We start from the raw sequence: 13,969 nt of genomic DNA, 5'->3' as shown, positions 1-13,969 counted from the left end.
TGACATTGGACGAGAGGCACTTCATCAGTGTATCACAGGGTAAAGACAAACAACCATTCACACTAAGGGTCAATTTAGAGTCTCCAGGCAAAAAAAAAAAAACCATGAACATCCTTTACTTCTGACAAATATATCACTGTTGCTACTACTTCTAGTAATACTTGTTACTGCAAAAAAATTAAATGCTGTATACTGGAGCAATCTAACAAATTGTTATTGACTAATGGTGGTAGAATTAAAAGGAGGGTCTCATAAGATTTTTACAAAGATTGATATTTAGAGCTTGATCGATTGACAGTACACAATAAAAATCTGTTGATTTGACCCTCTCACAGACACATCAGTATCAGCGTTTGTTTTCTGATGTGTGACTATATGCAAACGTTAAAAATATGAAAAAGAAAGTTATGAAAGATGTGAAAAGATAAACTGTCCAGAAAATTATATAAATTAGGTTTATATTTTACATCTGAACAACGCTTATTTTCTATATTATTTTCAAGTTGTATGTATTTGGTTGTATTTGTGTTTTCTCTTTATTCATAGTTGTTTATAATAAAGTTTAAGGATAAACTGTAAAACATCAAGCCTCAGTTACATTTCTTGGTTTGATAACAACACCAGGAATTACTGCCAATTATTTTTTAATATGTATGTTTTAATATGTATATCTGCACCAGCCCCCCAAAAACCCACATCAATCCAGTTCCATTCAAATATTTGAACAAAAATGTCAACAGTATCATGAGGACATGGAGTATTAATTTCATATCCCTGCTTCCACAGCAGCAAGCAATTTGTCAATTACTGATACACAAGCCAGTAAAATGAAACATTCTTTAAAAAAAGGTAAGATGGTTTTTAGTCTATAGCTTCTGCCACTTCCTTGTGATGTATGGACAGCTCATTTCCTGTCAGCTAAACGATGATGTATAAGATAAATATTTGTAGCGGAGCGACACACAGATTTGTCTCTTGGAGCTTTTGTCAAAATGCCAACATGCTAAAATGATCCTGTGTGAGCTCGCCGTGCGTCCACAGCTGAAGCAGACGTATCAGGTGAAATGAGACTGTCAGTTAATATGTGGAGATGACATGTTGCAATATTTCATCTTCATTTCAGCTCCTGTCCCTCAATCACCATGGCAACATTACCTCCCATTTCAGAGGAAAGACATCTTGTTGTATTTGTGTTGTCACTGGGTCTGTACCTCATAATGGTAAAGGTATATGAATCATATTTACTGCTCTAGATAACACCAAATGTTTTGTCTTATGGCAGATTGTGTGCAGATTTCTAGATGCTACTAGCAGAAGTAGAGAGGATGTCTGGGTTTTAAATAACTGCAACCTTATTGATGGAGTATAAAATCATTTGAGATTAGGATTCAGGCATTATCACCTTCATCGTGGTTGGAGAGCTCGTTTTAATCTACTTTTTTAACCTGATAATCAGCCTGTTGGTTATATACACTCTGATGAATACAGATCCTGCACAGATGAATGTTTAGGATTTCCCACATTAGGATCCAGAGCACAAACTGATAACTGACCTCTGGTCTGCCAACAACCTTTTATTTACTTGCATATTTGCTATATTTTGAACATCATTTCCATTACTTCTCCCTTTTATGTAATATGTTGAATACTTGTAACGATCAAAAGATCAATATTACAACAAGTTTAGTGAGATAACCTGTAAAAAAACAGATTAGATTAGAAAGCTGTTGCAAACTCTTGTCCCAGAGGAGTCTCTTGGATGAGAGCACCAGGTGAATAATAACAGTCAATAAAAGAACTTTGTCCCAGTTTATTCCAGTTCAAGCCACTGCAAGAAACTCTGAAGGCTTAAGCTGGACACCTGCCCCCCACTCCTCACAGCTCCTTCTACTGTCATGTATGTAAAATGTCAGGGGGTGAGAAAGAAAATGTTGTTCTTCCTTGTACCTCATTAAAGTGTGCGTCCTGTGTAGCGGTGAGTCCGAACCCGGTCTGCTGGGTCTCAAAGGTCAGGAGGCGGGATAGTAGTCGTTCAGCGATCTGCAAGTCGTTGCCGTAGAGTCGAGTGGTCGCCTCAGTGACATCACGGAGCTGGTGGGCGAGCTTCTTCTCCATGATGGTGTTCAGCTCTGTCTCATTACGCTCCAGGGAATCAAGCTAAATGCATAAAGATAGATGTAATTTCTGGAATTTAATGACAGAATTAATATGTAGTGCAACACCATTGCATGTCTACAGAGAGGTATTTTACGCCTCGTTCATTCAAAGCTGCATACGTATATAAAATATCTGCATATTTCATGTCTGCATCCAACTGCAACAGCGAAATAATAATAAAACACTACAAAGGTGCTTTGTTCACCTCATTCCAGGTCAGATCTGACTTCACTAGTGCTTCCTTTCTATGCCTGAAGGAAAATAAATCCCACTTTTCCCCCAAAACAATATTTCAATAAAACTATTGTAATTGTTTTGAATTTACATGTTCAGAACCAACTACTTTTTAATCGGTTGGGAGCTGGACATCCGTCATAGACACAAGCAGAAAGAGTTGATCACAAGATTCTGGCTCAGTCAGAGATGACTTTTGTGAATCCTACTTTTTTTTAAACTGATGGGTAAATCATAGATTTGCCAAATATATGGGCACAACCTGCACATTCAGTTTTGATGGGTGCTGGATTAACTAAATAGAACGGAATATTTCAAAAAATGTCCGAGTTTGAGGAAGAGCATTGTGGTCCAAACATCACTTCAGCAAATTAATCCTTTTACGTGTGTGGATTTTCTCCTTTTGTCAAATCACAGATTCATCCAGAATTTAAAAAGATTTAGGTCAGGTACAAGTTGTGGGAGGACATGAGGCCGTGTTTAGTGGCAGTACACAATACTCTACTTACAGCAACATTGAGATCCACAAATGGAGGAGAGGTGCAGTTGTAAAGATCTGGCTCCAGCCATCCTCTCTCTGCATCACAGTGTCTGATGGCGGCACCTGTACAGTGAAGAAACAGGAAATATTAAAAACAAATGATCAGGAATTAAAGAATAAAACTGGCATCAGGTCGCATGTGAGTATATTCATATCTGTGTGTTGAATAGTCATTTTATTGTGTATTAATGAACCGACCGACAGAGCCTTTGGGGCAGGGCACTGCAGCAGGCAGGTTGAACTTGGTCCGAGGCCACCAGATCCCCTGAGTGATGGTCTTGGGACAACCATCGTAAATGACTGCAGAGAGAAAACAGTGTTTGAAATTAGTCTTATCATTTAGACAAACTTTTCCATTAAAAAAATGGCAAACAGTTACTGATAAAGTGGACATGTTTTTCTTTTGAAAATGAAAATTAGTGTGAAAATAAAACACAAGCTAGAAATTAAAGGAGGTTTTACAAGCAGCGAAACCAGAAAGTGACAAAACAGCACAGAAGAGTGACAGCAAGACAAAAATAAATGGAAGATGTTAAATGGGAAATGAATGTTATTACAGTTCTCTGTTATTTCAGTCAAGTTTGATAAACATGACCAGTTTTTGAAAGACTAAGTAGAAACTGAAATCCTGTGATTACACAGAGATGAATACAGGGGAAGCTCAGTGGTGCCTCGTTATTTCCATTCATGTTAGTCGATGGATAATTTACTCAGTTTGAACACTGGTTTTAAATGCATCTGGGAAATTATACATCAACTTAAAACTTACACAAGACACAGTCTTGTCTACAAATAATTCCTAAAGAGGCACAATAATTCTGACCACTGCTGGAAAACAACACACTATTGTTCATCAGCAGATCTTTTTTGTCCATGATCACAAAGGAGCTGCAGGATGGTGGCACATTTTTACTGATCAAAATCAAGTTGATGGTGGAACAATTTCAATCATTAGTCATTTTCCCACAAAAGACTAATTCCCCAAGTCATTAACAATATGTGGTTTTAACAACAGATCTTAGCACCTCCTGCGATGCACGTTACTTTTATTCTGGAAAGGACACAATGCAGCAGTGAGGCGCTTCATTTCTCTCACTTACAAAAAAAAAAAATCAAATCTGCTGTGTCTGAGACGTGATGCTGAGCCCAGGACAAATGAATGAATAAATGATCTAGCCCCCCTATTGGGTGAAACAAAGTACTTTTGAAATACATCATTGAGATACATGATTTCCCCCAAGCTTGATCAAAATGAAATGAAACAAAGAAAACACTGAAAGAAACCAACAACGAGCACCAGTCCCTGTCTGGTGAACAACTGAGCGGAAGTAAATCTGACTGTCTTTCATTCTCACCTTCACAGCCAGAATTTGTGACCTCGGCAAAGGGGCTGTCACACGCGTTGCACTGGCGACCAATCACACCGGGCCGGCACTGACACTGGCCGGCCTCTGGGTCACATGAGCGTGAGAAGGAGCCGACAGGGTAGCAGTCACATGGCAGGCAGGTGTCAGAGCCCCGCGGATGATAATGAAACTCCTGAATACACACGCAAACACACACACAGGTTTAATGCATAAGTGGGCATGCAGATCAAACTCAGTCAGACAAATGTTAAATGTCATGGCGCCGAGAACAGTGTCAGCAATTACACCATTCCCATGCATTACGGCAAGATTTACAGCATGACACAAAGCAAACGCTGGTGTGAAAGACAAATGAGGAATTCATGAACAGCGTGTTAATAATGATGCCAGTTAATTATCTAGTTTGTCGAATTTGCATTAGAATATATGTGAAACACTGCATTACTGAAAAAGTAGGATGGTGCTACAGAAAGGAATGATGGTGCAGGGGACGCTGCCACCACCAAACATAAAAGATTACCTCTAACAACAGTGTCAGGCTCCAGCGGCTTTATGTTCCATTTTACAAGTAATCTGCTGCGACTTGGAGGAACAACAGTGTTTATGGAAAACGTGGCTTTATCACAACTTACTTTATTATCATTACGAAAGATGCATTTTGCACCTTAAAAGCAATAGACTAACCCTAACCCTTTATTATGAATAAAACCTTTATGACAACACAAAGCCACTCTAAGATGTAAAGTCTAACACTTGATGCAGAGCTGGGTGTTTCAGCCTTGACCTGAGTGGCTCCATGTAGACTGAATGAGAAAATGTTTACCTTGTGAGCACGACACACACCAAAAAAATCCATTTATTTCAATCTTCATTTCTAAGAAGGTACAGAAAAGGAAGCCAAAGGCCAACAGAAATAATATGTGTAAGTCTTTTGCTGTAGGGCACGCTGACAGTTTTATTTTTCCACTTAAATGTTCAGTGACTGTACGATCAACAACCTCCATGTCTCGTCTCTGAGCTCCAGGTGCCAGAGTACAAATAACAGATTGTGGGGGGGGGGGGGGGCTGTGCTAATATCAGTGGAAATCCCTCCGCTGTGTATTTAAAGTCTACGGAAAAGTGTGTGTATCTGTATGTCAGGATGAGAGTTTATAGATTAGGGTCAAAAGATCAGCTTATGGCCAGGATAATATAGGGTTCAACATGTCTACAACATGTATGTGCACTCACACAATCATAAGAGGCCGAAATGGCAATATGAACTTAATATGAAGGGATGATGATGCTATCATGGTTGGTGTAGTGTTTCTGGATTAGTAGCCTGTCAGACCATCCGACTGAGGTGATTACTGTGTGAGCGGGTCAAACTGATGCCACAGGGAGCTCTATGAGTTATGATGAATTCAGAGTTTCCACGTCCACAAGTCCGCTGGGGTCCACTATGGTCCTCATGACACAAATTGACTGGAACCAGTATGCAAATTTTAGCTGAGACGGAACGCTGAAGGTTTGGTCAAACCTTTACACCACTGACATCCTTCTCACGGTAATGATTCATACCAATAGATCATTAACTGTTTAATCAGCTGATTAATATGACAAAAGGCTCAATAACACTGATAATGAGCCTCTGATGCTTTAATCCTCTAGTTCCCATCTGCTTTAATGTCATATTCTCTTTACTGATACATCAACTTCTTCACTTCTATCAAGTGTTAATGCCAACAGATGTGTTTCTTCATGTGATGTACAAATTAGCAACCTAACCATGAATGGCTCAAAAGTTGTGCCGTGTATGTTGAGTGTGTTTCCTGCTCACCTTGCAGTGACAGTGTCCGCTGGTCTTGTTACAGTCAGGGTCAAAGCCTTTGTTGGTGTCACAGTGACACGGTCCACAGGTCGGAGACCCCCACCAGCCCCGGGGACACTGGTGATCAATCCTTCACACACACACACACAAACAGATAGAATCAGCATGGAGAAAAAAACTCATTTCATGTTTGCCTCTGATCTCTAACTGATAACTAACTTAATAATGAGCTGAGAAGAAAGAGATTAAACAAGAAGAGAGATGCAGTCAGGGAGAAGACTGTGAAAGAAAAACAGCCAAAAGAAGAAGAAAATATAAAAACTGACATTTATGGCACGGTTTCTTAATTTCCTTTCTCAGTCTAGGACATCATACAAGTTCGAAAATATTCCAGGGACACCCTCATATACATCTATTGGAATAATTTTATTATAACCTGGTATCTTTACACGTCTACTTTGGTATGTAAGAGAACAACACAAGAGAAATGTCTATAGATATTTGAAATGCATTGTAATTTTTAACCATACCAACACTAAATACCCATATATCATAATTATTTTCATGAATGAATCTGGAAACCTTTTACAAACCCCTGCAGTGTGTCATGGACCCCAGTTTTAAGACCCTATGTTTCCTTGGATTCATAAAAATTCAATCATCAATAACTACATTTTGCTGGTCCAGCCTCAGAGTGAACAGTAATGCACTAAAGAAGAGCTCCTCTTCCTCCCATCAACAGCGGTTAATGGAGCTAGTCATAATTGCTGTGGGACCGAGAATGTTTTGTGAAACGTCTGAATTTCTGCTCCTGAGAAACCCACCTCAGAATTGATCACTCTGGTTTATTGTACTTGTCACTTAGCTCTTTCATTCTCTTTGTTCACATCTCACTTAATGTGCTCTCTCCATCTGTTCTCTGTGTTAAATGGATCACTGAGGAGATGAAGGCGGTTGATGCAGATTCTAGCGTTTCCTTATTGCTCTGCACGGGGAGTTTAAGAGAATTCAGATGTCAGTGATCTTAATAGAATAGTTAGATTTACTCGATTCCTCCAGAGACATTTTATGACATCTCCCAACTGAATCTCTTTTCTTAATAAAGTGTTCTTCCCTGCTGCGCAGGTTTGCTGCTTCTAGGGCTTAAAAGACAAATGTCTTGTGTTGACTAATGGAAGGAGGCTTGGCCTTCACATGGAGCTGCAACAGCTGTGTAAATATGTCTTACAGGGGTTTCCCCTCAGTTATAAATGAATTCAAACTGTCAGGTGATTTAATAATATTTATCATGTTAGTTTCTCAGCTGGTAAAAGTATTTTTTCTCATTTTTGAGATGCTATTCATCTGAGCACAGCAACTGTTACTACATATTTCTATTGATATATATGATGATTTTCTTGACAATGTAAAATGTCTTAGTCTGTGTGTGTTATTACTTGCTATTAACACACACACACACAACCACAAGCTAAGATGACCTGCAGGGATCATCAAAGAGCTTTACTCCGTATTGGCATCTCCATCGGCATCGTGTGTGTGTGTGTGTGTGTGTGTGTGTGTGTGTGTGTGTGTGTGTGTGTGTGTGTGTGTGTACCTGTGTTGACAGTACTGCCCATAGTGGTTGTCTCCACAGTCACAGATGTATCCATGGGAGGAGCTGGGTTTCCTGTGGCACTGAGCCTCATTTTCACATGGATTCAGATGGCAGGCGTCAGTGCAGCCTTTTCCATAGTAACCTGGGATAGAGAATGAGACAGTGAAGAATTAATCGGACAATGTTTCAGGTACTTTTGGTTAGTGGAGTGGATTTGTGCCACTGGTACCATCCCGTCAAAGCATGTTTCTTAAAGTGAGTTCATAAAGAAATAGTTGACATTGTCAAATACATGTTGGAAGAAACATAACTGTTTTTTACAATCTAAGTGTAACATCCTTGTAGTCCACTAATGGAGAGGCAGCTGAGAGGAATGTTTGTCAGTCTCACGATTCAAGTCAGAAATACATTTTAATACTCATAGTCCTAATGAAGCAGATTAGCTGAATTTTCTAAATTTAAACTGTACTACTAATAAATTATAACCACAGATGTTATTTTTTCCATTCTTGTGTTTTGAGGGCTTTTACCTCAAGGTGGCAAAATCTGTTTGATGTTTGAGTTATTTAGCCGTGAAGAACATCATGGAAGAAGAGCATAACACTAAATATGCAATCAAATCTAAATATGCTGTCGTTTCCTCGTTTATTATTATTATGATTATTTACCTTTGGTACATAAATATCGAAATAACATTTAAAAGACGTGATATTCGGCTGGGAAATAGTTATGGGTATTATTTTTATTTGTTTTACCTTTTCAAATATTTTATAGCTTAAACAGTAAATAAAACCAAACACTAAAAAATAATAAATGATTGTCACTAAATTAGTTATGACAAAAATCAACAGTTGCAGTCATATCATGAAGTATTTTGGATAATTCCTCTCTATAACAGCCATCATATTGAATTTTCAGGAATACATTTGTGCAGCATCAGTGCAGGTGTGACCACCAGAAAGTAATTTGCTTATCCTCCAAATTAATGTTTGTGCCAAATATGTAGAAATTCCCTCAAGGGGATTGTCTTCACAAAAGTGGAATGGACAGATAGACGGAGAGGAGGACGGACAATCTGAACGTGTACTGGCCACAGTTGTCGCTGGTGTGGAAGCATTCAAAAGGAACAAAATCAGGTGGAGCCAAAGAAAAACAGATGTTAAACGTGAATTGGAGCAAAACCTTTAAATGCCTCTTCATCATAATAGCTCATAAATGTGCTTTGGTTAAAGCAAAGACGGCACAATCCAACAATGCTAATCGAGCCACTTCGACACAACAATGTACCGCACACACACAGTCCCACTGTACACTCCAGTGTGTGTGCTGGTGCAGCATGGTGAACAAATCCATCATACACTTCAATGCAATCCCCAGACACTCCACACAAACACAGCAGCATCTTATATGGTAATACAGGCCAGCACACAATAGCCCTCTTTAGTCTAATGACTACAGCAGAGTGCTTCACACACACTTTGAGGTGTATTTGACAAATAAAGAAAACCTCTCACCCAGACCTGCTGTTTATCTAAAAAGAACATGTGTTGTATTTAGTCTTTAACGTACCTGTATTAATGGTGGAATTAAAATATTACTGGACTGAGCTGTTCCATTGACACCTCACTTAAAGGGGACATAGCATGCCCATTTTACCACAAGTTGATATGGTTCCTTGGGGTCTTAATGAAATGTCTGTAACATACTTTGGTCAAAATACCACAAGGATCATATAAAACAGCACCCTTTTTACCCTGTCTAAAACAGCCCTCCACAGAGTGACCTGTTTTGAGTGCCTGTTCCTTTAAATGCTAATGAGCCAGCTCCCCCCTCCCCCCTCTCCCCCCATGATTTTAAACGATATAAATTACATATTTTATATGATATAAATTATCAAATATGCATCCCATACTTTGTATTCCCCTTGTTGTCCTGGAGTTTTAATTTTCCCAATCACATAATTAAATGTCCCCCTCTGCCCATCCACTACAAGCACACAAGCAGACAGACAGAGAGAGAAAGAGAGGGGTGGGGGGGGGGCTATGAAGACCATCATTTACCCCCGAACCCCGACATTCAACGGGTACAACAACAAGCGGAGAAAGCAGAATCGCGGGCTGACCTCATATATACAGTCTATGGGGCTGACCAGCGCGGAGAAATGCTCGTCCCGTGTGAACAGCCAGGCGGCTGCGCGCTTGAGAACGGCGCTGCGCTGCCTCGCTGCGGCGCTTCCGCGTCCGGTGTACCCCGGCGTAACTACTGTAACCCGGCGTAACTACTGTAACCCGGCGTAACTACTGTAACGCCGGGGTACAGTAGAGCTGAACACTGCGGAAGTCTTCCACACAGCTGGCAGTGTGGAAGACGCTGCGAGGCAGCGCAGCGCCGTTCTCAAGCGCGCAGCCGCCTGGCTGTTCACACAGCAAGACCATGTAGGGAGACTTCCAGTTCCTTGTTACGACACAATACCCAGGAAGCGCAATCGAGTCGCTCAAGCATGACGTTTCTGACTTAGAGGAACTATAACAAAATGCGCGAGTGTTTTTTCCCCAGAGTTTTTGGGTTGGTAGACATGCCAGATACCCACATTAACCTGTAGAAGCACTAACAAAGTGGAATTTGCATGCTATGTCCCCTTTAAAAATCGGGATGCAAAGAAAAGCCAAAAATATACAAGATATCACATTTATATTGGATCTGAAGGACTGAGTTAAACTTCTGGTCAAAACACATATACCAAGAATAAAAATGATGATCAAAAAACACAAGAAGACGTAAATTACCATATATCTATTAATATGTCTGACACATTTTTTGAGATGATCCATTTGAGAATCCCAACATCAAGGTATTCTGAGATCTTAACAAACAGTATATTTGAATCGAACCATAACCACATCTTCATTTGGAAATAAATAAAAGTAAGCAAGAAGGCTTGTGGTTCGAATCCCAGTTCAGCCGGGGTCTAAGTCTGTGTGGACTTTCTGTGTTGTGTGTGCAGTTTGCATGTTCTCACCATGTCTGTGGATTGGGTTACGTGGAGACTCTAAATTGACAGTAGGTGTGAGTGTGAATGGTTGTTTGTGTTTTGACCCTGTGACACATTGGCTACCTCTCCAGGGTGAACCCCGCCTCTCACCCAACATCAGCTGCGATTGGCTCCTGTGACCCTCAAAGGATAAGAGAGATAGATAATGGATGGATTGATTGATTTTAATTGTTTGTCGCCATCTTTACAAAAAGGCTCTGCGCATATAATAAACTCATACCTGAAAATATATTAAGCATGAAAGCTTTAAATACAGGATTCGATTTTTTTCTCTCTTTCGCTTTTGAGAAATATTCTTCCTCGTGATCAAAAGCCCTATAAACACTCAAGGACAAAATACCAATGTATATTATTGTATCAAAATAAATCATCCAGTGACAAACAGAAAACAATATTTGCATTAATATATCACATGTTGCCCAAAGCGTCACACTGAACACTTTCACCAACAAGTACCTCTGCCTCACATGTAATCACACCCCCCTCCCTCCGTGAGGGTGTTCTGCTTTCAGGCAACCCTTTTAATTTACAGCCTTGAATGGAAAATGTCTCGATAGATTGAAGTGTGACTTGAGTGTGTGCAGTAAAGGTCTGAATCGCTCCCTCTGGATCTGACAAGCGTGTGCGAGGTCTGTTTCTTGTGCTCCTCTATAGAAAATACAGAAAGCACTCTGCATTCAAACCTGTGGCCTTGGCTGCAGCTTTAGACACACACAAGCTTTCCAATGACTCTCTCTCTCTCTCACACGGTTATTATGTTCTTTGTGAAACTACTAATACATACATACTGTAATGTGGCTACTGTGGCATACTTCTTACCTTCAAACTGTCAAACAAAGATTTTTTAATTTCATCTCAGTTTCTTTGTCTATGTCTTTCTGGAAAATATTTCAAGAATAATACAAATCATCACAGCTATTGTTCACTATTTAATTATTCGTTTCACAGTCTTTTTTACACACACACACACACACACACACACACACACACACACACACACACACACACACACACACACACACACACACACACACACACACACACACACACACACACACACACACACACACACACAGGTATGATTATGGGAACACACAGAAACAATGGCAGTGTTCTGTGTCTTTGTTTGTTTCATCAGGTTCCTCGCCTTGGCTTCTCCACCTCTGATGTTTTCTTTTTCTGTTGCTCTCTCACAAACAAACACACACTTGTCTCTCTATATTTGTGAGGACACTCATTGACATAATGCATTCCCTAGCCCCTTACACTAACCTTAACCATCACAACTAAATGCCTAACCCTTACCCAAACCTAAATCTAACCACAAAACCTCAAACAACCCTTAGAATTTTTGAGGACCAGCCAAAATGTCCTCACAATGATTGTATTGGACCAAAATTGTCCCTCGTAACTATAGAAAGACAAGCACACAAAATCCTTCTCTATCAGCCCTACACATCTTTACACTTTCACCATGGCAACTGACAGAGAGAGGCGACGGCGGCCTTGGCTGTTTTCAGACACTTGTAATGACACTGGCCTTGTTACAACAATATGAGAGAGAGAGGGAGAGAGGGAGAGAGGGAGGGAGAGAGAGTTTGTAAGAACAAAGAGCTCTAAATCATGTGTGTGTATGGGGCATGTTTTTGTCATTCACAGTCAGGGTCCAGGCCTTATGCCTCTTGAGCTGTAAACACACACACACACACACACACACACACACACACACACACACACACACACACACACACACACACACACACACACACACACACACACACACACAGGGTGACTCACAGCTTCTGGTCTTACACTTTACTGTAACATGACAGCTTGACTTCTCGACAAGACTACGATGAGGAAAAGACAGATGAGTCATCGGTTCACTGAACCATCCATCCATTTGATGTCTATCCGACTATTTCTTTCTGACAGTGAAAAGATTGCGGAAATCTAAAATTATCCAATAAAAATGTGCTTGTGGGAAAACACTAAACATCAAGTCCAACGACTGTGGTTCATCACCATGAGCCACCACCTGCACATAACACAGTGCAGCTCTACAGGTCTCTGCAGCCTTTTCTGACACACGGTTTTGGATTGGGAACACATTGACTGAATGGTTCTGTCTCATCAGTTTTATCAACCCCATTTCCAACAGCTGTTTTCAGCCAAATATTCTGTCATAAACCCGCAGTCTGCTCCCACTCAAGTAGTAAGTAAAGTTAAGCTGGGGGAGAGAATGGAACATCAAGCAGCCAGTGGGAAGGTTTATTTTTCATCTGCTCTGAACCCAACCGTCAGTAGGACAACATTGGTCAGTGTCTTTCAAAATTCTCACAAATCACTGTTGAAATGTAGAAATATTGATAATGTGAGAACTCTATGGTTAAGTTAGTTTTTAGAATATGTGGTTTGGGTTAGATAAGTAATTCCACTAGCAAGGACCACGCCCCGATGACATGTAATTTAAAGGTTTGAATAGAAATTGATACATTGAATGTTGAGGAGAAATGAATGGACAGTGAGAGCAGTTTTTTTTTTCTTTTCTTCCTTTGTTCTTTTCTCTTTCTCTAGGGATGGGAAAGGGTGGGTTGGAGAATCTGAGTCCAACAGAGCGTGACGGGTTGACCGGGTTTATGCCTTGACAGGTGATTAGAGGTGTGGTTAATGTGTGGCCCTGCTCCTGATCCGAAGTTAACTAGTTAACATCATTTGATGAGGACAGGAGACCTGCATCGTCATGGTTACAGTAATAGGGATAGTGAAGTCATGCTTTAAAAAGAAAATGAGCCCATTGGAAACAGGAAATTAATGGCAACTGACAAGCAGCCCATTTTTCTCTTTTAACAAACCTAGCTTTATGTCCAACAGTGCTTTATGTCCTTCTAGTGTTGATATCAAGGCTGATCAATAAATGCCCTTTCTCAGTGAAGCATGATTTGTCATTGAGAACAACTTTGCTCCAGCTCTGCACCTTGAAGATACAGTGGCTACTGTAGGCTGGAACAAGTGAGTAACAGCTTGAAACTCAAAAATCTCTCAATCCAAGCTTAATACACTGCGGCTGAACACCACACACATTAAAACAGGCTCCAGCTAAAGGACAAATATATATTTGTCATTTGTTGTTTTTAATCACTATTTTAGTATCTTGACAAAAACAGGAAACGCTGATAAATGATCAGAGTTCTGGTTCCAAAACCCTGAACAT

The 13,969-nt window shown here is 40.2% G+C and overlaps 1 protein-coding gene across 4 annotated transcripts in view; it reads right to left on the bottom strand.

The window, feature by feature from the left end:
• celsr3 (cadherin, EGF LAG seven-pass G-type receptor 3) overlaps nt 1–13,969 on the bottom strand; it is a 102,504-nt gene that overhangs the window by 29,420 nt on the left and 59,115 nt on the right. For all 4 annotated transcript variants that reach the window (XR_004614416.1, XM_034590563.1, XM_034590565.1 and 1 more), the window contains 6 exons: nt 7,704–7,845; nt 6,119–6,239; nt 4,288–4,471; nt 3,131–3,232; nt 2,901–2,995; nt 1,948–2,157 (listed from right to left, as the gene is read on the bottom strand). Coding sequence is in view for 3 of the 4 variants with exons in the window: in XM_034590563.1 (XP_034446454.1) it covers nt 1,948–2,157; nt 2,901–2,995; nt 3,131–3,232; nt 4,288–4,471; nt 6,119–6,239; nt 7,704–7,845 (854 nt within the window). In the remaining variant the exon portion in view is untranslated. The remainder of the gene's footprint in view (nt 1–1,947; nt 2,158–2,900; nt 2,996–3,130; nt 3,233–4,287; nt 4,472–6,118; nt 6,240–7,703; nt 7,846–13,969) is intronic.

The sequence above is a fragment of the Hippoglossus hippoglossus genome, chromosome 7 (assembly GCF_009819705.1).
Source record: "Hippoglossus hippoglossus isolate fHipHip1 chromosome 7, fHipHip1.pri, whole genome shotgun sequence".
Classification (NCBI taxonomy): Eukaryota; Metazoa; Chordata; class Actinopteri; order Pleuronectiformes; family Pleuronectidae; genus Hippoglossus; species Hippoglossus hippoglossus.
The sequence above is the reverse complement of the archived record's forward strand: the minus strand, read 5'-3'. Positions and strand labels throughout refer to the sequence as shown.